The sequence below is a fragment of the Brassica napus genome, chromosome A8, assembly GCF_020379485.1.
Source record: "Brassica napus cultivar Da-Ae chromosome A8, Da-Ae, whole genome shotgun sequence".
In the NCBI taxonomy this organism is placed as follows: Eukaryota; Viridiplantae; Streptophyta; class Magnoliopsida; order Brassicales; family Brassicaceae; genus Brassica; species Brassica napus.
Window position 1 is genome coordinate 3,465,271 of NC_063441.1, and position 24,814 is coordinate 3,490,084.

General features: G+C 33.0%; 3 protein-coding genes and 1 long non-coding RNA gene across 4 annotated transcripts in view; 1 reads left to right on the forward strand and 3 right to left on the reverse strand.

The window, feature by feature from the left end:
- The window catches only part of LOC106360558 (tRNA-specific adenosine deaminase TAD2), a 98,357-nt gene that overhangs the window by 31,236 nt on the left and 42,307 nt on the right, over positions 1 to 24,814 (reverse strand). The gene's annotated exons all lie outside the window — the stretch shown is intronic.
- LOC106444903 (receptor-like cytoplasmic kinase 1) overlaps positions 1 to 24,814 on the reverse strand; it is a 40,708-nt gene that overhangs the window by 7,169 nt on the left and 8,725 nt on the right. The window lies entirely within an intron of this gene.
- On the reverse strand, positions 12,029 to 14,588 carry LOC125576999. The gene is made up of 2 exons (XM_048737590.1): positions 14,218 to 14,588; positions 12,029 to 13,916 (listed from the first exon to the last, which is right to left on the reverse strand). Exon 2 carries the CDS (start codon positions 13,782 to 13,784, stop codon positions 12,657 to 12,659), a length of 1,128 nt encoding a protein of 375 aa, XP_048593547.1. The 5' UTR covers positions 13,785 to 13,916; positions 14,218 to 14,588; the 3' UTR covers positions 12,029 to 12,656.
- On the forward strand, positions 19,808 to 23,893 carry LOC106359532. The gene is made up of 2 exons (XR_001272564.3): positions 19,808 to 23,443; positions 23,600 to 23,893. It is a non-coding gene; the product is annotated as an uncharacterized LOC106359532 (long non-coding RNA).

Genomic DNA, 24,814 nt, shown 5'->3' on the forward strand with positions numbered 1-24,814 from the left:
GTTCGAGATGCCCTAAGATCGTCTCCAACACAACACTAAAACACTATTTAAGTGTAATTTTGACACCAAAACCTTTTCCAACCCAACACTAAAAATCACATTATTTTAGTGCAACACTATAATTTCACACGAAATTTGCTATTGACCATACTATAATACTATTCACCACTAAAACATTATTCATTTATTTTATTAATATAATAGACAAATAAATAAATGAAAATTAAAAACATAAATACATATAATATTATAAAACAATTTTAAGTGTGAAGTTTGATGTTGTGGTTGGAGAAAAAAAACTTTTAGTGCTAAAACTACATTAAAATAATGTAATTTTGACATTAAAATAGTATTATAGGTTGGAAATGCCCTAATAGGTTATAGTCAACTTGATGATGGTCATGTGATTCATGTCTATCATCTACCAGTACAAGAAAAAATAATTCATAAGAAAGACAAAATAACTGACTCCACTCAACTAACACAATAGCCAACTTAAAAGAACATTTACGAAGCTCAGAGACATTAGATTAATAACAACATATAGCATATACAGTTTCAGATGACATGTAATTTGGATATCTGATACAAAAGGTTTTCATGTGAAGTCTTCACCACAACGCTCATATTCCGTAAACTGAATTACAAAAAAAAAAAAAAGCTAATCAAGGATAAGGTTTTTTTATAGACCTAAGAGTGACCACAAGTCAATACAAGGAAACAAAATTAGAACTGAGAAACGAGGGATCAATACTTATTTAGGGTTCCGTTTAATATAATCAAAATCGACATGAGTTTCGGAATTCCGTCGAGAGAAAGTTCCTTGATTTAGGGTGGTATCAAAATGGAAACTCTGTACAAATAGAGAGAATTATGGCATGAGAGTACCTGTTTGGCGACTTCAGTTGGACACAGATCTAGTAAAAAAAAAACTCTCTCTCCTCTTTTTCCTCTTTCTGCTCGAAAACCCTAGAAAATCTGAGTGGCGCCTCTTAGCCGGTGACGGCCTCCGACGAATCCGTCGCTGTTGTTACCGGCTGTCTCTCCCTTCCTCTTCTCCTTTCACTTCTCTGTCTCACCTCCTTCTCCCTCTCTTCGATTTGCCGATATACTTTCTGTTGTGGTCTCCTTCTCTACTCTGGTGTCGCTTCTCGGTGGTTTAGGGTTCTGGAGCGGTGGTGAGATACGTCTGTGAGAGTGGGGCTTGGTGGTTTCTCCGAGGGTTAACTTTGAGGCATGGCTCAGATCCGGCCAGATCGGGTTTCAATGGAGGACAGCTGTGCTCTGGTGATGGTGCTCTGGTCACCGTCGTTTCCTCTTGCGTCAGATAGCTTGTGTTGATGATTGGTTCCCTCGTTCTCGGTTGGAGGGCTCTCGTCTTTGAGATCTCAGCTTCAGATTCTTCTCTGTTTCTCACCACCAATGAGAACTTGTTGAATCAGGAGTCGATTTTGGGTCTATGGCGAGCTCCCTGGCGGTGGTGGTGACTCTCTGCTTGTGGTTTCTCCTGGTAGGTTGGTGTGGGGCTCCTTGTGGCTAGAAGGTGTCGTTGTCATGCTTATGAGGAGGGCTGAGTTCTTCTTCTCATCTAAGCCAGAGGTGGCGGTCTGGTGAAGTGGTTAGATTGAGCTTCCATGTTCTGTAATTGGTCAGTCTCTGGTTCTCAGAGGCACTCGCTCGTGCGGGTCAATGTTGTTCTTTGGTTGTTGTAGTCTACCTCCGACTTTATTCCTGGTGACAGCGTGTGTTGCCAGCATCTCTGCAGTAAGGGTATGGTTCTTTGGTCCTAGCCCTGTGGTGTTAGCTTCCTTTTATAGTGCATGGTCTGGTGGATGTGGCGGGTTTATCATTGTTTCGTCTCTCCAAATAAGAGCGGTTATTGGGCTCGTTGTTGGGGTGTTGGTTGTTCCGGTGGGAGACTTTGGGTTCTTGGAGTATACTGGTGCTTCTGAACTTCAGGAAGGAGGAGTAGAGGTGGCTGTTTGCGGTGATTGGTGGCTGGTGCTTCGACAGGCTCTGTGATAGAACCAAAATCGGGAAGGATCACTTTAGCTGGGTGTTGGATATGAACCGAGAAGCAAATGGCGCTTCTGGAACTGAGAAGGATTGAAAGGATCGTCAAGAGATGCGGAATGGCTCTTGATATACCCACGATCTAAGGCTAACCACCTAAGAACGAATATAGTGTGTTGGCTAACCACCAAACGACACACAAAGATGATTGGCTGACCACCAAATCAACAAGCCGGTTCAAACCGATGAACTAGCTAAGAACTCTCTCTCTCTCACTCAGAGAAGAAACGAAATAAACAACCAAAATGAACTGATTTCATTCATCAAAGGGACTACATATTTATAGTGTTTTGTAGTCAAAGTCAATTAAAGAAAATGTGGGAAAACAATGCATAGAAAATACAAATTTGACTAGATCTAGTCAAGGCACGGAAAATGGATAAGACTAGATCTGGTCAAGGCACGGAAAATGGAGAAGACTAGATCTGGTCAAGGCACGGAAAATGGGGAAGATCAGTCAAGATGTCCAGGTTCATCCAAACCAGATGGATGCACGGGGTAAAGATAAGGACGCTTGCGGGACTGTCCGGATGGTCTGCCGAATGAGAATGTATGTTTGTCTTCGGTTTCTTCACTACCCAAGCTAAGTCTGGCTCGACCATGGGTCTTAGAATATCGAGTTGGTCGTGGAAGACGAGCTTCAGTACGGGAAAGTCGGTCATCTGGTCGCGGTTCCAGCCGAAGCTCCAATCGGGACATTCGCGGGACGGCTCGGTCAGTGTGTCCGGTACGGTCAAATTGTTCAGAACGTCCTGATCTCCATGCTGGTTGGCTCCAATGGACTGATCCACGAACCGGGGCACATCATTCCCTTCCTCTTCAAAAAGATTTGTCCTCAAATCTGAAACATTAAAAGGAAAAGGATTATAAGCAAAAGAACCATAATCAGAACGTTGCTCACCTTGAATTCGGTCCGGTTTGTGAATGGAAGATGGTTCTTCTTGATGGCCACAGTTTTGCTCTCCACCTGACCCTTCCTTTGGTTCATGTGCATAGTCATCAAAAATTCGCAAAGGGTCTTCCTTTTCTGGCTCGGTTTCAACTTTCTCCAAAGTCACCAACGGTTTCTGTTTTTGGCACTTGTTGGTATAATGACCGATCCTATGACATTTGAAGCACCTGGTAGAAAGAGCCTTGCTTGTGGTTTTCACAGCCTTGCTTTATCAGAAGACAACACATTAGTTTTCAAATCAGAATTTGAAAGAGAAGAAGAATTACTTTGTTGTTTTGGTGCAGAAGAAGTATTGGTGTTTCCCTTCTTTTTGAGTTGTCGGACAACATGAATTGCCTTATGCAACATCTTTTCCAAGCTGGCATAAGTCTGAAGCTCGTTCTGATCAGGCACATCACGGTTGCTTCTCTTGGCTTTGGTGAAGGGACGATCACCACTTTTGACCCACTTCTCATCATCGCACCTGTTTTGTCTCTTCCTTTGTTTTTGCACAAAGTCAAACCCATTAGAAGCAAATTGTTTCTTATCAAAAATCAATTGCTCATTTTCAAAAACAGTTTTAAAAGGAAAGTAGACGTCTTGCTGTGGTTTTGATTTCTTGAGAAGTCCAAACATCCTGAAAACACTTAACAAAGTTATAAAATAAAAATCCTCACACTCTAAAGTGTTTAGCTCTCGATTTTTAAATGGTCACTCAGAGTTCTTTCACTGGTTCAAAGGATGATAGGCAGTCAAAATTCAGTAATCAAGACCCAAAACAAACTTTGTGGGAAAAGAAAAGAGAAAGAAATATGAAGAGAATTTTGATATGGATCCACCTTAACTATCCTAAGGCTGGGTTTCTCTTCAGCCAGCAGGGTTTCTCTTCCACCACTCCCCTTGGATTTCTCTTCAGAAGTGATTCAAGCCAAAACTTTTACTCTTTTTTTTTTCTCTTTTTTTTTAAATAACTGGCGATCACAAGGGAGTAAAGGAACAGCCCGGATCCAACAAAAAATAAGAAAAGAAAATCGTGGAGAGATGAGAAGATGAAATGAAAACAAACCAGCCAAAGTGGCTGTGATACCACTTGATAGAACCAAAATCGGGAAGGATCACTTTAGCTGGGTGTTGGATATGAACCGAGAAGCAAATGGCGCTTCTGGAACTGAGATGGATTGAAAGGATCGTCAAGAGATGCGGAATGGCTCTTGATATACCCACGATCTAAGGCTAACCACCTAAGAACGAATGTAGTGTGTTGGCTAACCACCAAACGACACACAAAGATGATTGGCTGACCACCAAATCAACAAGCCGGTTCAAACCGATGAACTAGCTAAGAACTCTCTCTCTCTCACTCAGAGAAGAAACGAAATAAACAACCAAAATGAACTGATTTTATTCATCAAAGGGACTACATATTTATAGTGTTTTGTAGTTAAAGACAATTAAAGAAAATGTGGGAAAACAATGCATAGAAAATACAAATTTGACTAGATCTAGTCAATGCACGGAAAATGGAGAAGACTAGGTCTGGTCAAGGCACGGAAAATGGAGAAAACTAGATCTGGTCAAGGCACGGAAAATGGAAAAGATCAGTCAAGATGTCCAGGTTCATCCGAACCAGATGGATGCACGGGGTAAAGATAAGGACGCTTGCGGGACTGTCCGGATGGTCCGCCGAATGAGAATGTATGTTTGTCTTCGGTTTCTTCACTACCCAAGCTAAGTCTGGCTCGACCATGGGTCTTAGAATATCGAGTTGGTTGGGGAAGACGAGCTTCAGTACGGGAAAGTTGGTCATCTGGTCGTGGTTCCAGCCGAAGCTCCAATCGGGACATTCACGGGACGGCTCGGTCAGTGTGTCCGGTACAGTCGGATGAACGAACCTCGGTCAAATTGTTCAGAACGTCCTGATCTCCATGCTGGTTGGCTCCAATGGACTGATCCACGAACCGGGGCACATCATTCCCTTCCTCTTCAAGTTTAGGGTTAAAATTTATTTGACGACAATGGGGCTACATAAAGACGGCAAAACCAATTGAAGAAAGTTTAGGGTTAAAATTTATTTGTACTTCAGTTTTAATAGTTTACATTCTCTATTTTAGAGAAAATATAGAGATATACATTAGAGATGCTCTTACGGTTTAAGCTTTGATAAATTGGTTGAGGTCTCCTTTTTAGAGGATAATCACTTTTTAAACAACTTTCGTTAGTTGGCATACTTAATTAAATATCCTTATTACCTTTTAGCTCTATTAAATTTAATATACTAATTTAGATCCAATATTAGAGGATAATCACTTTTTAAACAACTTTCGTTAGTTGGCATACTTAATTAAATACCCTTATTACCCTTTAGCTCTATTAAATTTAATATACTAATTTAGATCCAATATTTTATCTACCGTTAACAAGTCATAGTAGGAACACTTATAAATTAGGTAAAATGACATATTTGATTATTTACATTAATAATAAACTAAGATTAAATTTGTAGGACCACTTATAAATTAGGTAAAATGACATATTTAATGAAACAAATCTGTTGAAAAAGAATTTAACAAAATTCTACTAACCTTTTAAATTTTTTTTAAAAATACATTAATTAATTTTGTAATTAGTAATATACTATTATTATAAATCAATGTTAATTAAAATTTAAAACAAGAAAATAAAAATTATGAACTATTTTTTTATAAATTTTATAGTTCTATTCTGTATTATACTAAAAAAGAAATGCTATATGCATTAAACTTGACAAAATTATATTAAATAGGTAAAGTAACCTTTTAAAAATAGTTTCACTTAAATAAATTACCACTCATCATTAAAATGGAAAAATATTTGTAAAATATATAATATTGTTATACAAAAATAAATTTACTAACATAGGTTAAACTTTTATATCTACAACAATATATTATCTCTCTCTTTTTGAAACTCTCAACAATATATTGTTTAAAAATGTTTGTAGAATAAATATATTAGTATATAAATATTTAAAAAATATTTTAATAGAAACTATATAGTTTAAACTCTTCATTTAAATATTAATGACAAATTAAATTTTACTACAAATTTATTTTTATTTTAATTATTATAAAATATGATGAGAAATATATTAAAGTATCTTACCAAAAGTTCAAATATTTTTTTATAAAACAATGTATTAATGTATTAACAAAAAAAAGGTTCAAAATTCATGTAATCTTCAAAAGAGTTTTGTAATTTTCCAATTTTTTCTTGACAAAATATAAAATTCTGAAATAAATATTCAAACTCGAAATGATGTTATTTCAAATATTACCAAAAATAAAATCATATATAATAAATAATAAATTTTTGAAATGCAACACAAAAAAACAAACTATGTTAAAAATTAAATTAATCTAATAGTTTGAAATATTAATTTAATAACAAAAAAATAATAATATCATAACATCCAAAAATATCATATATCAATAAAATTTACTAAAATAATATGATAGATACTAGTATGTATAAAATTTACTAATATAATATGGCTATTTTATTTAAACAAGATATTGTATTTACTTATACATCCCGTAGAATAATAAAAATGATATATGTTAAAGTATATTTTTTAAACACCACATGTAAATATAAATTATCTTATATATATATATATATATATATATATCTTTTCGATAATATAAATAAAATTTAAAAATGTATTATATGTAAAATGTATAAATTAAAGAAAAAGATGTTTTGAAGGAGTTTTTTTGTTATTTTAATGGTAACCTAACTCAAAATTATAAGTAACTGAAATTAATAACAAAGTAAAATTTGTTAAAAATCACTATATATTAATAATACTGAATAACAAGTCTAACAATAGTATTATAATGTTACACAGTATATAACATTGAAATGGAATATATATATATATATATTTAAAAATTGTATAATATCAAAACTATACATTTATAAAATGAAAACATGCGGATCTAGGATCACTTTGGGTTTTTATCTATACTATTTTTTTTTTAAATCCATTTGATTTGCTTTACTATTTACATGTGCGTCACTCATATATTTATTACTAGTGGTGTGTTCGCGCTTTGCGCGAGATATTGTCCATACAGTTGTATATGATGCTATCAGGTGTTGTAAAATGTTAGTTCTGTAAATGGGTGTGTTTCAATTGTAGATTTTGACATTGTGTAATTGTAGGATATTGTTAACATATTGTGGGGTTGTTGTTGAATAATGAGATATTTTGTTGAGATTAGACGTCTAAATAGGCCAGTTGCTCTTAAGAAGATAATTAGTAAATTGAGGTTGTATTTTGAGGTACCCCAACTCTTTGAGTAACAGTCTTCTTTTTTTTTTTTTTGTCATCAACTTTACAGACTCATGTAGACTCTGTAAACCACCCCGGGAGATATTGATCCATATGAACGACTAAAGACGGCTGAGTCCTAACACTGCGTGCTAGGCTATCCGCCTTTGTATTCTGCGCTCTTGGTACATGGACGATCTCTGATTGGAGAAAACTTGCTCTCATATTTTTAATGTCTTCCAAATAACTTGCAAAAGCTGGCCACTCTTCTGGTTCCGAAACCATCTTCACCAATTGAGAACAATCTGTTGCAAACGTAACGTGAAATTGACGTAAATTCCTCATACATTCCATTGCCCAGAGTAGTGCTTCCATCTCCGCATGGAGCGGAGAAAGACTAGCCCGAACATTCCTCGCCCCCAGCAATCCAGTGAAGCCTTCTAAAGTATTGTACCAACCCTGTCCGGAGAAAGTATCTTTCTCTTTCCAGGAACCATCTGTGAAGACCTAATCTCTGCCTGTGGTACCATTCGCTGTTCATTCACTATCTGGGCTTCAGCCCAAAGGGTTGACTCTGTTTCCGCTAATTTAAGCGTATCCCTAGGATCAACATCCAAATTACTAAAGACCTTACTATTTTTTCCTTTCCATATATACCATAGTATCCATGCAAACTGGTGATCCTCTACCTGCGGAAAAACTCTCCAGAAAAGATGATCCATATTGGCAAAAAGGGATTGTGTCGGGAACATAGTTGGGTTTGATGGTATCTTTGAAAGTGCCCAAACCTGAAGTGCTGGAGGACATTCGAAAAATATATGATTTATCGATTCCTCCTCAGCTCCGCATCTTGTACAACATATGTCACCAGTTATCCCTCTCGCTTGTAAATTTTTCTTGACCGCTATACACCCGGTTACCAACTGCCAGAGAAAATGTTTAAGCTTTGGTGGGCACCTAACTTTCCAGCAAAATGATTTCAACCCATCAACCGTAGGTCCAATCAAGGCTGGTGGTTTTTCTCTATCCGGATAAACCCGTTCTACCTGATAACCTGATTTAACCGTGTATTTCCCATTTGTTGTGAAGTGCCATCCATCTTTGTCTACCATATGAAATCTACTCAATGGTATACTCTCGATAATTTTCACATCCTGTGGGTCTACTAAAGCCTGAAGCGCCTGCGAGTTCCAAATTCGCAAAGTGGGGTCTATAAGAGAGTCCACTGTGAGGTCTGGGTAAAGATTGTGTTGTTTTTTATTTGCTGGTCTCGGGCGAGTGGTTGTGAGCCAAGGATCATTCCATACAGAGATGGAAGATCCTGATCCCACCCGTTTGATTAGTCCTTTGCTAACCAGAGATCTAGCTGATGTAATACTCCGCCAGCCATATGACGGAGAGTACGAACGAATCGGTTCCAGGGGTGAAGCATTCCTGTAATACCGACCTTTAAAAACTCGAGAAAATAACGTATGTGGCTTCTCGATCAATCGCCAAAACTGTTTACCAAGCATCGCTGTATTAAAATCAATGATGTCTTTAAACCCCAATCCTCCTTCCTCCTTGCTAACACATACCTTGTCCCAAGATTTCCAATGCATTCCTCTCGTACTTCCCCCTGGACTCCACCAAAATTGGGCTACCGCACCTGTCAGTTTTTTTGCGGTTGCCTTAGGCAATCGATAGCAGGACATCACATGATTTGGCAAAGCCGTAACCACAGATTTAATAATCACCTCCTTTCCTCCTTTTGTAAAGAACTTAAAAGTCCAGCCATTGACCCGTTTGTTTAGTCTATCCTGCACGAAACTAAACACCTGAACCTTTGAGCCCCCAAGGTTTTCCGGTAATCCGAGATAAGTTCCCATTCCTCCATGATTCTGAATACCTAGTATGTCTCTCATTTCCTGTCTGTTTGACTCTTCAATTTTATGCCCAAATTGGTTCGAAGACTTCTCAAAATTAATGAGTTGCCCTGATACCATCTCATATTCCTTTAAGATCTTGAGAATAGTTTGACATTCGTCCCTTTGAGCTTTGCAAAAGAAAAGACTGTCATCCGCAAACAGCAAATGTGAAATAGATGGGCATGCTCGAGCTACCTTCATTCCTGTCAATTGTTTCCCAGCCTCCGCCTTTTTAATATTTGCAATCAAAGCCTCAGTACACAAAATAAATAAATAAGGAGATAAGGGATCTCGTTGCCTTAACCCTCGATTTGGGATAATAAGGCCCCTTGGCTGTCCATTTAGTAAAACTCGATATTGAACCGATGATATACATTCCATCATTAGCTTAATCCAATGAAGATCAAAACCCATCTTCTCCAGTAAAGCTTTAATTAAATCCCATTCCACTCTATCATACGCTTTGCTCATATCCGTTTTAATGGCCATATATTTTCCTTGACATGATTTATTAGTCCGTAACCCATGAAACATCTCCTGAGCTATAAGAATGTTATCAGTTATCAACCTCCCTGCCACAAATGCCGATTGAGTTTCCGAAATAAGAGACGGCAGACAGAGTTTCAGCCGCTGACATAGAACCTTCGAAATAATTTTATACCCGACATTACATAGACTAATGGGTCTCAATTCCGTCATCCTAGTAGGCCTCTCCGTCTTTGGTATCATACATATATTAGTGATATTTAACCTTGGATCCATTTCTCCAGACACCAAAAAATTATTTACCAATTCTACCAAATCCTTCTTAATAATGTGCCAAGAATGCTGAAAAAAAAGAGCTGTCATACTATCCGGCCCAGGCGCCTTCTCTGGATGCATCATAAACAAAGCCTCTTTTACTTCATTCTCAGTCGCTTCCCTCAACAGGCGTTGGTTCGTTTGAGGAGTGATACCCGTTGTTACCTCTGATAGAAAACTGTCAAATCCTGTCGGCGAAGTGGTACTAAACAACTCTTCAAAATAGTCCACAGCCACTTTTTCCACTCCAATATCTTCTGTAATCCAGTTCCCCGCAGCATCATGGAGTCCAACAATCCTATTACGAACTCGTCGTTGCTTAGTTAAAGCATGATAGAACTTGGTATTTAGATCCCCCGAAGAATACCACATATTCCTACTCTTCTAATGCCAATAATCTTCCTCATCCTTATATGCCTCTTGTAGCTTTCTGGAAACCTCCACAATATCCTCCTGTGATCTAGAATTATCTGTCTGAACTTCCTCAAGGGCCTTCTGTAAATCACTTATTTTCTCCTTTCCGTAGAGTGGATTATTTTTCCGCCATCTTGCAATCTCATGTCGACAATTGCTAATTTTCCCCACCATATCGTCCTCGCTACCTATTCTATGGTCTGACCAGCCCATCGTAATGGATTCCATAAGACCCTCTTGACCTACCCATCTCTTATCAAACCGAAATTGACCTTTCCTTCTGTGAACTTTAGCATCGAGATATGCCACTACTGGTTTATGATCAGATGCCACCAAATTGAGATATTCTGTATAAGAACAGGGAAATAGAGTATGCCACTCCTCATTCGCTAGAGCACGATCTAAACGACACCTTACCATCACTGCCCCTTTTCCTTTTCCTCGTCTCCCCTGCCAAGACATTTTGTTTCCCCGAGCCGGAAATTCCAGTAATCCAGTATTTCTTATCATGTCATTAAATGGGATAAACGAATCCGCGCTTCGCAAAGCTCCTCCATCTTTTTCATGATTACCCGTAATTTCATTTAAATCTCCAATAATAAACCAGGGCTCAGATCTTGCAAGGCCATACCGAGTTAATCTTTCCCATACTTGTTCCCTCATTTGTTGAACTGGATCTCCATAAACAAATGTAAGAAACACCCTTTTCCCCAAGACCACCGCCTCCACATCTATCATTCGATTACTTGAATAGAGAACCGTAACTTGATACTCATTATTATAGAAAAGAGCTAGGCCACCACTCCTTCCATTTGGTTCCACTGTAACCAAATTATCAAAACCAGAATGTAATTGAAATCTATGTACAAAGTCATACTCCTGCTTGGTCTCGGACAAGAAAAGAAAATCTGGTTTATGTTTGTACCATATCTCTCTCAAATAACTCATTGTCCAGTTACTTCCCATTCCTCTACAATTCCAGCTTAAAGCTCTCATCAAAAAATAGTTAAGGATTCGCACCCATGGGGGGAGTAATCAGAGATAATGAAACCCTGTATTGCCCATATACCAAAAAAAATTCCAAAAATAGGTATAAACTATTCCATAAGTTCCAACGACTTTGCCTTTCCGGCTTGATATTGTTATGTATATAAAGAACTGCATTAATCTTTCAAACCATAAGGTTAGCGTTTGACCAATCATCGGAGATAATATGATTCCAAATACCTTCAGCCGACAAACCATCATTTTGTTTAACAATTTCCTAATACCAACACTGCCTAAAACATAACGTATGTTCTCAGCAGAATTATTTGTTAGCGTTTTACTTTCCTGCGAAAAAACCATCGAACCAGTGCCCATATTCTTTCTTCTCAAATATTTCTGAACCAGAACTATATATAAAAGATGCGCCAGCCAAGTGCCGTAACAAAACACCCCGAGCATCCCCCCATCCTTGTTCACTTTCAAACTCCGTTGCCAGTCTCCAGAACCTAGTAATCCACTTAACCAGAGAACCCCTAAAAAGCACCAAAAAACTCCCACATTCCAATTCAAATGTAACAAACCATCTTTACTAAGACGAGCAAATACATGTAACCATAACCATAATAAGATAGTTTTATTCCAGAGTTTGACCGAAACCAAATAGAAACACACAAAGGCTTTTTCCCTAATCCCATGAAAAACAAATAAACCAAACAGACTCAAGACATGAATTATAATAATTAAGAACACAACCGCAAAAACCCATACTCTTAGAAATCTTATTGCAAACTCTTTATCCATAAAATTTAGGATTTCAAATTAGCTGATTTCGGGTTTGAAGGACCCTTATTGTCCAGATGCTTGCTGCTATCTCCCTGGCGAGAACCCCCTTTTACCACAGCTTTTTTACGTGGAGAGAGAAGCGCGCTCGCCGTCCTCATCTTATTGCTCCCGGCAGTGCTAATAGTAGGCTTGAATAAGCGCTTACGAGAGGTTTGCCTTGTCCCCATATCCCCTGTCCCCGTGTCATTATTGAGAACCACATCACCATTACCCAATTCTTCCCCCTCCTGTGCGTGAACTTGCACTATCTGATCCCCAGAGGCATGCTCCGCTTCCTCCTCCGAAAGGGTCTGAAACTCGTCCTCTGCCTCCAAATCCATACCATTCTTCAAAAGGTTAGCATTGATAGCATCCATCTCCTTGTCAATATCCTTCATAACATCATCTGTTAACTCATCCTGCTTCTCCACCATTCCTTGCACCTCAAGTAAACCCTTTTCCACGTCAATAGTCTCCATAATCCCCTCTGTTGCCTCCGCCTGGGCTTAGCGAGCTCTAGTTGGAATCCTGCAGACGCCAAATTCACGTCCCCAGTATCAGTACTCTTAATCTCACCTTCTTCTCGAATTTCCTGAGGGAAAAACCTCTGGCTTTGCGCTTCACGTGCCTGCGCTGAAGACAGTTTAGTTTGTACCTCATAAACCCCGCTTTCTCCCCCTGTAACACCCCTCCTCCCATCTCCTCTGCGTGCATTCTTGTACCGAGAGCTCTCACTATCTCCTCTGTAGTTTCCATGATGATTAGGAGGTCTCCGGGATCCTCGTTCCGCGACCTTAACCCATTTAGAATCTGGTTCTTCATGCATCTTGCCCTTACCCTTCCCGTAATACTCCCTATTATCTCTTTCCTTATTTTGTGGACCCATATTGCCATTTATGACCACCCCTTTATAGCTTCTAGCTCTATCATCATAGTGCTTCCCATCAGGCCAGACCCCAGTGCCTTCTCTGGTTTCTCTTTTCCGCTCTGGACTGATCTTTGAGTTCTTCACATCAAGTGGACATAATTCATCCTTGTGACATAGACTGCCACAAAGCTTGCAATAACCAAAAAGTTTCTCATATCGCAGTGACACCGCCGCTTCCTCACCATCATAGAACTCTCCACCTTTAAAATCTACTGTAGTTTCAAAGCACAGCTCCTTGAAAGCATCCACCACCACTTGGACCCGATTATGAACCGCATCCACCGCAACCACCCGTCCCAAAGCGCCTCCAATACTCTCAAAGGTAGGAACCGTCCTGAATTCAAGCGGTATCCCAATGACTTTAATCCAGAACATGATCTCTGAAGGGAAAGACCTTGACTGTCGTGGTTGCCACTTCGCCAAGGAGAGCATCCAGTAATCGAAGTGGTAAGGTTGGTGCTTCAGCACCACATCGAGTTCCTCTTCAGTCCTGAAGTCGAACTGGAATTTCCCAAATCCCAAATCAGTTCCCGTGACCCTCTCCTCCAATTTCCAAATCTTCAGAAGGTTTGTGAACAACGCGTTCATCTCTTGTTCATCCGGATTCATACACCTCCCAATCAACGTTTTGGCGTAGGTTTTGATCAGCGCCGAATTGTCAAAATGCGCCACCGAGATCTTCAATCGCTTGCGAGTGCTCTCACCGATCCTCAGATCCTCACCGTGATTCAATAGCTGACTCTGTGTCATGATCAAAGCCAAAAAACCAACTTTCTTGTTTTAATATCAAAGAATGATAAGAAGAATATGAGACTACAGAGAGTTCCTCCTACGATCCTCTTATACTGATTCCAATTGTCCATAACCACCGTGAGAAGATATTCCCCCATAAACCCGTATCGCCACAGATTGATTCTTTCCGATCTCAAATCCCAATAAAATCGTATAAACCGTATCCCGAAAAGCCCAAATCGAAAATATTGAAGAACAATTTCCATCAGATTGAAGGAAATAATTAAAATAGCATGATCCCCGAGACAACCTGTATAGATCCGCGATTCGATCTGAGAGTTAATCTGAATCCACCACCATTGACACTCAATCCAGAGTTTCCTTAAACTCCCGTAAATTCCTTTGTCGATGCCAAAATCCCTCCCCAAATTAACCAAAAGATAATCTTGATTCCCCGAATCAGTAACATGATCTCGCCAGATCGTAGCAAAACAACCTTCAACCCGAATCCCCGGATCCCATCTTCGTGAAGGCATTGGTGCCCTAAATCGCCGTCTTCATCGCCAGAGAGTTTTTTTAATATTCAAAAAAATTATTTTACTTAATATGGAGCTTTCTGTTTTTTAAATTCGGTCGTGTTTTTTAAATATTTCGTGTTACCGAGTTTGAAAATTTCCTTTGAATGTGTGGATCATTTATTTTATTTATATATGCCAATAGCCGTAAATGGTCCTGAGATTTAAACTCGCAGGGTTGTGTGTGTTTGAGGAGTGATGGCATGTTCCTCAAAACTGAGTAGCAGGATATGGGACAGAGTAATTGTGAGCTTGTGGTGTTACAGGTTCTATTAAAACGGAAGAGTAGTTTGTGTTGAAGAAGTGTAAGTACAGTTATCTTATACTATTTCTCTATAAAAGGGATGTTGGATTCCCAATTTTCCTTCGAGAAATAGTGAATATAAATGTTTTAAATTTCAATTCATGTAGGATGTCACGTTTTATACTTCACTGTTTTGCAATGTTATGAAATTATGATATTTCTACAAAATTTTGATAGAGAAAATGATAGAGACAGAATAATTAAGAACTATAAATATGTCTTGATCATATTACCCTTTTTATAGCTTAGTTAACTTTATTAAATTTGTTTTGTGTAATTTATTTTGTTAATAATTTTGTTCATGTTATAGTAGGTTTAAATTGTTGTTCACAATTTCTGTTAAGAACTTTTCTTCAGATAATATATATCTTGAAATGTTTTCATAATTATTATTTATATTATATTTATTATACAATGTATTTATTTCCAATGTGTAGTGTTATATATATATTATGTAATGGCTATTATTGAATTATTATGTTACTTAAATAAATGATATAACCATTATTTAGAAAATATAAATAAATCTATTCTATTAAAACAGCAGTGTGACCAATTGATAAAAGTAGTGTCCATTGGATTTTATTAAAAAAAAAATTAAACTTTTATATAATTATATATAATCTATTTAATATAAACCACGATCTTCTATCTAACTACAAGCAGTTACGTTTCTCTTAATTAAAAACAGTTGGGTTTATGTATTTGCCTTTTTTCGTGTATCAAAGAATCGTGATTGATTTCTCCTCACCTCATCCTATTAAACCCATATTATGAAAAACGGCCTCAATTTCAGAGTGTTTCAAAAAAAAAAAAGTCTCAATTTCAGATATCTCCATAACCTGCGTGCAAAACTGTTTTTTCTTTATAACAAATATCGAGTTGAACCACAATTTCACTTTTTCTATTCATTGCCCTCATAGATATTTATTCTATTAAAATAGCAGTGTAGCCCATTGATAAAAATATAGTCCAACTATTATTTCAACCCGAATGTAACGATCACGTATACACACGTATAAAAAGCATGACAGTTACATAATTTTTTTACAGGAAACAGACGAGGTTATCAATTTCCATGTAACCGGCAGGACCCTCTACTTTCTACTACTTTTCATTTATTGATGTATCTAGATTATTTAACCCACAAATTATTTTCTCAGAACCAGAAATACAAATATATTATTTTTTTCAAATATTATTTTTATCTTTTAGCTCAAATACGGGCCATGGACATTGTTACTATTTATTTAAAATAGATAACATGTCTACGTATGTATAACAACATTTCAAATCTATAAATTTGCTGGTAGCGTTCAAATCCGCCTAAAGCACACTACACTACTCAAATTACCAACTTTATAATATTTTCATATAGGTGATCACTAGATTTATATAGGGTTTTCCGGGTCAACTATTATTGGATCACAAATGAATTTTTTTTGGTTTAAACCGGATTTTATGGAGTTTTAAAAAATAAATTTTATAATTTAATCTAAAATCTGAGCTAAATTATATGCAAATCATTCACCATTTTTATCGTGGATTATGATCAAATATTGCGAAAAGATATTAAAATTATATTAAAAATTAAATTTAGCAAAATTTAGATCAATACAATAAATAAATATTTTTGAGTATATAGGTCGTATTTAATTGGATCCGGGACCTAGACTTACGGATAGATGCCATATAGGTTTTCGAGTACGGATATTATTAATTACGTTAATAATTCAAAATGCTAAAAATGCAAAAATATCCTGATTTTATTAAAACCTAATTACATATTTCATCATCAAAATTATATCTATTAAAATGTTAAACATATTATAATCAGCACAATTATAATTCTTTCTTTGTAATATTTAAATGTAAATAATAATCAAAAACAAATGTATATATATCAAATAAATTTGATTTGTTTAGGAAATAGATCTACACTTTAAAAGTGCATATCAAAATCTAGAATACACAAATATGATTACAAAGAAACGGGCATACAAGCACATATGATTACAAAGATCCGTCGTATGTCGGATCAAATTTTAAATTGCTATTATTTTATAAAATAGATTTTGGTTAACATTTATACATAAATATGATCTAAAAACACAAATATGATCACAAAGAAAAACAAAAATTTGAAAATTAAATTTCTAAAAAATATATACCCGCCGTTTTAAGGGCGGGTCAGAATCTAGTAATCCATTAATTTAGTGGATTTGTTATTGATTGAAATGTTTTATAGTATCTAACCTACAAAAATAATTTCTATTTATTTTCACTGTTCTTTAAAATTATTTGAATTTTCAGTTATTTAATTTATGTAAATAATTTGAACGAATTGTTTTTTAAAATTATTAAAAAGATAAGATCTAATATTTTATATTATTTGGACAAACGATTAATTATAACGTTGTTTGAAAATATGGATTGTAATATAAAGAAAATAGTATTAGTGATTTAAAGTAGGTTTAATTATGAAGTAAAAACTAGGATAAGACCTGTGCTCTGCACAAGATGTGTTTATATCTATACAACTATGTTTTTATATAATCATATATACGTTGGACGGGGACCATTTGTAATTGTATTTTTGGACGAAAAACTTTTGAATTTATCATGGGCCAGATCGATATGGACTTAAAGATTTTACATGAATTTCACAATTTTACATAAGATAGAAAATAAAAATATTAAAAAGATAACTACAAATTTGGCAATTCTTTAAAGCCACGTTTTAAAAACTGGATCGGACATTGACTCAACATTATAGTTGGATTAATGGTCGTACCGATCCAACCGGTTCGTTCGGGTTTTAAATTTTAATCCAATTTTAAATTAAGTAATTATATATAAATATATAACTATAAAAAATTATATAAACTTTATACATTGTTAGAATCTAAAGTTGATCTGAAAAAAAATGAAAACTTCAAAAATAATATAAAATATAATGAAAACTATTTTATTTATATATATATTAGAAAACAATATGAAATTTTTATGAAAAATTTTCAGAACTTGTAATTTTTTTATTCTTGTAAACTGAATTTAAGAAAATATGTTTTAATATCGAATCAGATCAATGGGTTTTAGCAAGTTTTACTGGGTTTTGATCGGGTTTACCTGTTTAGTTTAAATCTGTTTTCAGCATTAAAATGATCTTCATACTTAAAATGTTGATTTTAGTTAATTTAATATTTTTGTTTTATTTTTAATTTTTATCAAATGAAACAAAGCATAATTTTATTTTTTCGTTTACAAGTACATGCACTAATATTTTTGTTATTTAATAATATTTTGGATTCCAAATCTATATTATTTTTATTTTCCTTAAATTATTATTATTATTATTTATTTAATATGTTTACTAATTATTTTAAATAGTAAAAAAGAAAGAAAAATGGTATGTTTAAAAACTGAAATATCATCATGTTTTATTAAAGCCGATATCTAATTATCCCCTATATATTAAAAAAGAAGCATTACAACATTAGAAGCATGACACGTGTCATCATGAAAATGATTTTCGGGAATCCTTAGAAAAGTAAGTTGGTTCATCTAAATATAAACACATCATAAAATCATTTATTAGTATTAAATATTATTTTTCATTTTTTCCTTAAATAAAAGCTACGGAATTACCTAATGTTATTAAGATATATATATATATATATATATATATATATATATATATATATATGTATGCAATTAATGATTTCCATAACAGAGATTTGCTAACAATCTGTATCCACTCAATCATTTTTGTTTAAATTTTTGTTATTAAAATAAATTACATAATTGCATTAACCATATAACAAAAAATTAGATTTTTTCGTATATGTTCTATTTTGAATTTTTAAAAACGAGTATAAATTACTAAACTGTTAAAAGTTTCAAACAAATTTTTGTTATCAATGGTTTAAATTTTCTGTTATAATAAGATATAAATAGTTATAAACCACATGAGTAAGGAGTCTTGTTTAATAAGTGTTTATACTAATATATATATATATATATATATATCATTAGATTAAACTACATATCATATAAAATACAAACTATATATTGATATTTACATTTAGGCATGGGAATTTCGGGTTTCGATTCGGTTCGGTTAGGGTATTTTGGGTATCGGGTAGTTTGGGTAGGGGATTAGAGGATTCAGTTATTACTTGACATATTTTCGGTTCAATTTGGTTCGAATAGTTGTGATTTCGGTTCGGTTCGGATAGTAAAATTAGGAACCGGAAAATACCCGAAAAATTCGGTTCTCATTTGGTTTTGGTTCTGGTTGGGGTAGTTCGTATAGTTCGGGTAAAATATTGGTTATTTAGGGTTCAATATTAAAAAAAATTAGGATGATTTAGATAAAAAAATTTAGATATTTCAGATTACTTTGGATATTTCAGGTAATACTCTCCAGATAGTTTTGGATTTTGGATATTTTCGGGTAGTTTAGATATTTTATAATAATTTAGTTATTTTTAAATATTTTTTGGTATTTATAGTAGATTTTTAAATTATAAATATATATTTAGCTATGTTATATGCATATATAATTAATAGTGTTATATATTAGGGTACCGGTTTGGTTCTTGGTTCGCTTTCGGCTTGGTTCGGATATATAAATATAGGAACCGTTCAGATATTTGAGGGTCTCTGTCTGGTTCCAGTTTCAGGTATTTCGGCTCGGTTCTGGTTTGGTTCTTCGGTTCCAGTTTTTTTTTGCCCAAGCCTATTTGCATTGAATAAATATTGAGAACTTAACTAAAATTTTAATTTTTAAATTTGCATTCAATTAAAAATGATTATAAATTACAGAAACAATTAGACATCTCAAATTAAATTTTTTATTAATGGTTAAAATTTTTGTTATAAGATAACAATAATCATAAAAACATATGATTAAAAATTTCATTTAATAAACATCTTTACTAAAACTATATTTTATATCTATGTTTATAATTTAAATTTAATTATATAATATAGAATTGATAAAATTGTTTTTGTTATTTATTTACCATAAAATGATCGTTAATAAACAAGAGTGATTGTTTGATTTATATGCACAAACCAATTTATTTATATACCTAATATTACCGATATCTTAATATTTTAATATATATTTATTATTGTATTATTTTTCAATATGTAGAAAACATAAAATAAATAATAGTATATAAATATAATTTATATATAAAATATTTATCCCGTGCAAGGCGCGGATCTTAACCTAGTTTATATAGTATTTGGCTGTTAGGTTAACGTCATTGATAATTACCATAAGCTAATAAACTAATACGAAAACTAATTTTTCTATTTTTCCTTAACTCTCCCAAAATATATTATCTACTCTTGGCTTGATTCCAAAGTTTTTGCATCTTAAATATAAATTTTTTTATATTTACCTCATACCGAATTGTGTATCAAGTTAATTATATTTGATATTTAAGCATAAGAGTATTAAGTTAATATCATTTAATTGTTTGATCTAATAAAGAAAACATCATTTATACATAATTAAATTACACTTCTGTGCAGTGTGTATACTGCTTTGCGAAGATTAATATGTTATACCGACCAAAACTTTCTTTGAATGTTGTTTGGTTCAATTAAAAGATAACTTCCACATAAAACCAACATCAACAATACAAAACTGGACATCTTCTTCTGTTTTCCAACACTAAATATACAGAACATTAATCCCATATATGATTATATAGGATTATGAAAGACTTAAAAACTCACAGATTATATCACCATTTATATATGATTATGTAGGATTATCAAATACTTCATACTAGGATGAGACCACGCTTTGCGTGGGGGTGAGATATGCATAAAAATCATATATTAAAGTAGGGTTGTTTAATCCGAATTTTGGTCTTGTCTCGACTCAATTTTTTTTGATATTTTAGTTTATAAAAATTAGATACCATACTAAAATCATATATGTTTTAGTTTGGTTCAGTTTATATATTGCCGGTTTTTGGTTTATTAAATTTTGGTCTTGTCTCAATTTGGTTTTCCGATGTTTTTGTTTACAAAAATTAGATACCATATTAAAATCATATTTATCTTAGTTTAGTATAGTTTATATACTGTCAATTTTTGGTTTATTCAATTTTATACCAAACAAACTTAAACTTTTATAACATTTTGTAAATTTAATTTTGTATGATTAAGAATCAAATTTATTAAATACTACTCTAATTTTTAAATAGAACATCTTTTTCTATTATATTTAACTATTAAAAATAATTGTTAAATAAATAAGTTATTATAGATTTATAAGATGAAAAGAAAAAATATTAACAATATACTAAATTTATGATAAATATATGTCAAAGAAAGCCTTTACTTAAGAATAACCAATTATTCATATTAACGTCTCAAATATCAAGATCATATAAATAAAATAAACTACATGTATATAATTATATTATGTAATTTACATAATACTATACTACTGTATTTTAGTTAATCAGTTTATTCGGTTTATATGGTTTGATCGGTTTATATACTAAACCATATCTATGTACCACAATTTTTAGAAATAACATCTATCCGGTTTGTACATTGTTCGGTTTTAGTTAGTCCGGTTTTTACCTAATTGAACACCCTTAGTTCAAATTACTAAATCGTAGATAGTTTGCAAACATGTTTTTTGTACTAATCGTACGTAATATAATCAAAATTATATGTATTTTATAATTAAATCTAAAAATAATTTACAAAAATAGATCTCATTTTTTAAAGTACTAAACCAAACGGTTTTTTTTGGCTGTTTGCTAGTTGGAAAGATGATAGTATCGTTAGTGATACTTAACGTTTAAATATGATTAGCTTATATGTTAACTTCGTCTCTAATTACCATTAACGAATACGATTTTCAGTTACTATAATTTTTCTTATCTCCCCAAAATATATTTTCAATTCTTGCCTTGACAAAGTTTTTGCATTTTAAATTTAAATTTTCCATATTTCTCTTCTCTTCTACCTCACGGCAATTATATTGGATATTTATACATAAAAGTATTAAGTTAATAGTGTTAAAATCTATATGTAATAAATAAACTATCATTTATACATAAATGTCGATATTTGTGGTAGAATATGCACGCTCTTGGTAGGTTGCTTTCCTAAACAATGATTAAAAGTATTTTAATAAAACTCTCATTTATACGTAAATGTCGATATGCCCAGCGAATATGATCTCGAACTTGGTTTAAATATATATACTTCTTATTATATATTTTTATGTTTGAATTAATATAAGTTTCCCTAGCGAATTGATTTTGGATTTACATATTATTAAATCGCTTGTTATGCTGCAACGTAAAGTCAATTGACATTCCAATTAAGTGACAACTAAACAAAAATAAATTTAAATAAAAATTTAAAGTTCTAACTTTTTAAATGTTCATTAATTAATATATAGGGGATGACTTGAAGTTATATGGGCTCATGGATTTGCATAGCTTCAAATTGAAAATCTGATTTATTGATGTCATCATTATTACCTAGCTCTGGTAATGTAAACGTGAGTATATGAGTATTTCACGTACATAAACCCCTCTTAAGACGTCAAACCGAGAATCAATAAAAAAGATTTATGTAATCAATATGTAGATATATCCACACAAATTGCGACTTGTAATTAAAGACATAGTGAATATATGCACATGTAAGTAGCCTTATTTGAGCAAGAGCGTTAATTATAATATATGCGTTTGTGAAAACTTCCTTTTGTGGCCTAACGTGCTTTAGCCTAAGTAAAAATTAAATATATCCCTAGAGAAATCACAATCTATATTTTGGACCAACTTTTGTTTTTCAATTGAATATGAAACTGCCACGTCGTACTAATTGATATGCTAATTAATTGACACTTAAGCCGAAATTTTTTAAAATTAATACAAACTTCAGGTTATAACTTTTCAAATGTTTCTCTATTAATATATAGGGGATTTATATAATTGTTTATATATGATCCCACAATGAAAAGCGTGATTACATATGTTAGGCTACCGAGATTATATGTTGAAACTTTAGTATACTATTTTTTATTTGTATTGGACGACGTATGAATATACTTAAACACGTTTTTTGTGTTTCATCATGAATGAAAGACATTTATGTTTTTCCTTTTATGCTTGAGTTTGGTTTACCAATTTGCTTATCGTATATCATCATATGCCTAAATACACGCTTGTTATAATATAAAGTTTTCTAACAATTGAATTTTGGACTTACAAATTATTCAATTGATTCTTATGTTGACACGTAAGCCAAATTGACATTCTAATTAAATGACACATCATCATAACTCTTTTTTAATTAGTATAAAATATATGTTACACTTTTTAAAGGATCCTCAATTAATATATAGGAGATGTATATTTAACTTAAAAATCTATAAAATAAAGGTAAGGTCCAAAAGTAGGATTCTATTTTAATAAGGAGATCTATATAAATTTAAGACAACTTTTGACAAAGAATCATATAAATAAAGCATTTCGACCCTTTTTCCCACAACAAAATTGACAGATATAAAATAATGAATATTAGAAAAACATTTGTTATGTTTTTTCTTGTAGTGGTATTAGCAACTTCTTCGTTGTCCAACTCCAACGTTTTAGCCTCACCGGGTATATAGCAAATTGTTCATTGTTCATCTATCTTTTGTTCATTTTAATAATAATTTTTGACTGTTTCAGTTTTGAAAATTTAATATTAGTGAAATCGATGTTATGTATATGTATGCATATATATTTATTATTTGTAATTTATTTGTATTTGTGCAGTGATCAATCATGTGGGTGGATATACTCATTGCATTGAAAGATATTGTACAAAAGATTGGTTAGAGGCTGAATGCGAAGCTGAGTGTAGAACAAGAACATACAGCACAGGCTCATGTCTTGGTCCTTTTCCAAAACTTCAATGTTGTTGCAAAAAGTGAAAAAAAAAACTTTAGAAAGTGGTCATCTTTTATACAACTGGTGATTTAAGGGTTGGTTTATATTTTTCTATAGTATAAAAAGATAATTTATTATCTTGTTTTATCTTCAATAAAATAATCTAATTATATTATTATTTTTTGTGTGTGTTTATCATCGTTTTTAGTTTTTTTTTTACTTGATTCGAAAGATCTCATTATCATATAAAAAATTAAAAAAAGAGTAAACAAATTCAAAAAAATATAAGAAATATATTGGGGTCTATTGGGGAAATTGGCAAAATAAACCATAATAAAAAGATTTTTGTCTTTATATACCTTTACATTAATTGATCAGCTTTTGACATTATTATCCTCATAAAACGAATATAATTATTTAAAATTATATACATATCAAAAAAATAAGAAAAATCAATTCCATGATGATAGTATTTACATTTTTGATATATACCAAAATTAAAATCTAAAAACAATATGGATTTGTTGATCTAAATTTGTTAGAACATATATTATAACTCATTTTACAAGGATAAAATAGATGTTCTAACTTATCTTATATGTTTTATAAAAGTTAATTTGTGTTGTAACGTCTTCTCTATGATAATACATATGTCTCAGTTCTAATCAAATGTCTTTGTTATGTATATATATATATTGTAGGCTTTTGTGTTCATTGTAGAAAAAATTAGAAAACGTTGATTTGTGTTCTATCTTGTTCATATATTGCAGATAAAACAGCGCGTTCTTACCTGTATGCTATGCTCTAACCATAGTAGAATTTAAATTCTAACATTTTTCATGTGTTCTATCTTATTTATAATATATATTCTTACCTTTTTCTATGTTTTATCGTTTTTAGATTATGTATTTTATATTTTCCTATATTCTATGCTTTTAAATTTTAGAAAATCTAGGAAATAATTCTAAATATTTTTATTCAAATTTCGTTCCTTTGTTCTTCTTGTGTTCAAAATCACCTTGAATGGTCGAAAATAGAAGAGACTTCGACAGATGAGCATGCAATAGTTGGCTGGAATGTCGAGACAAAGTTCACCAATTC

Excerpts from the sequence above, each read along its gene's own strand:
- LOC125576999 (XM_048737590.1), bottom strand. The coding sequence starts at position 13,784 with ATGAATCCGGATGAACAAGAGATGAACGCGTTGTTCACAAACCTTCTG.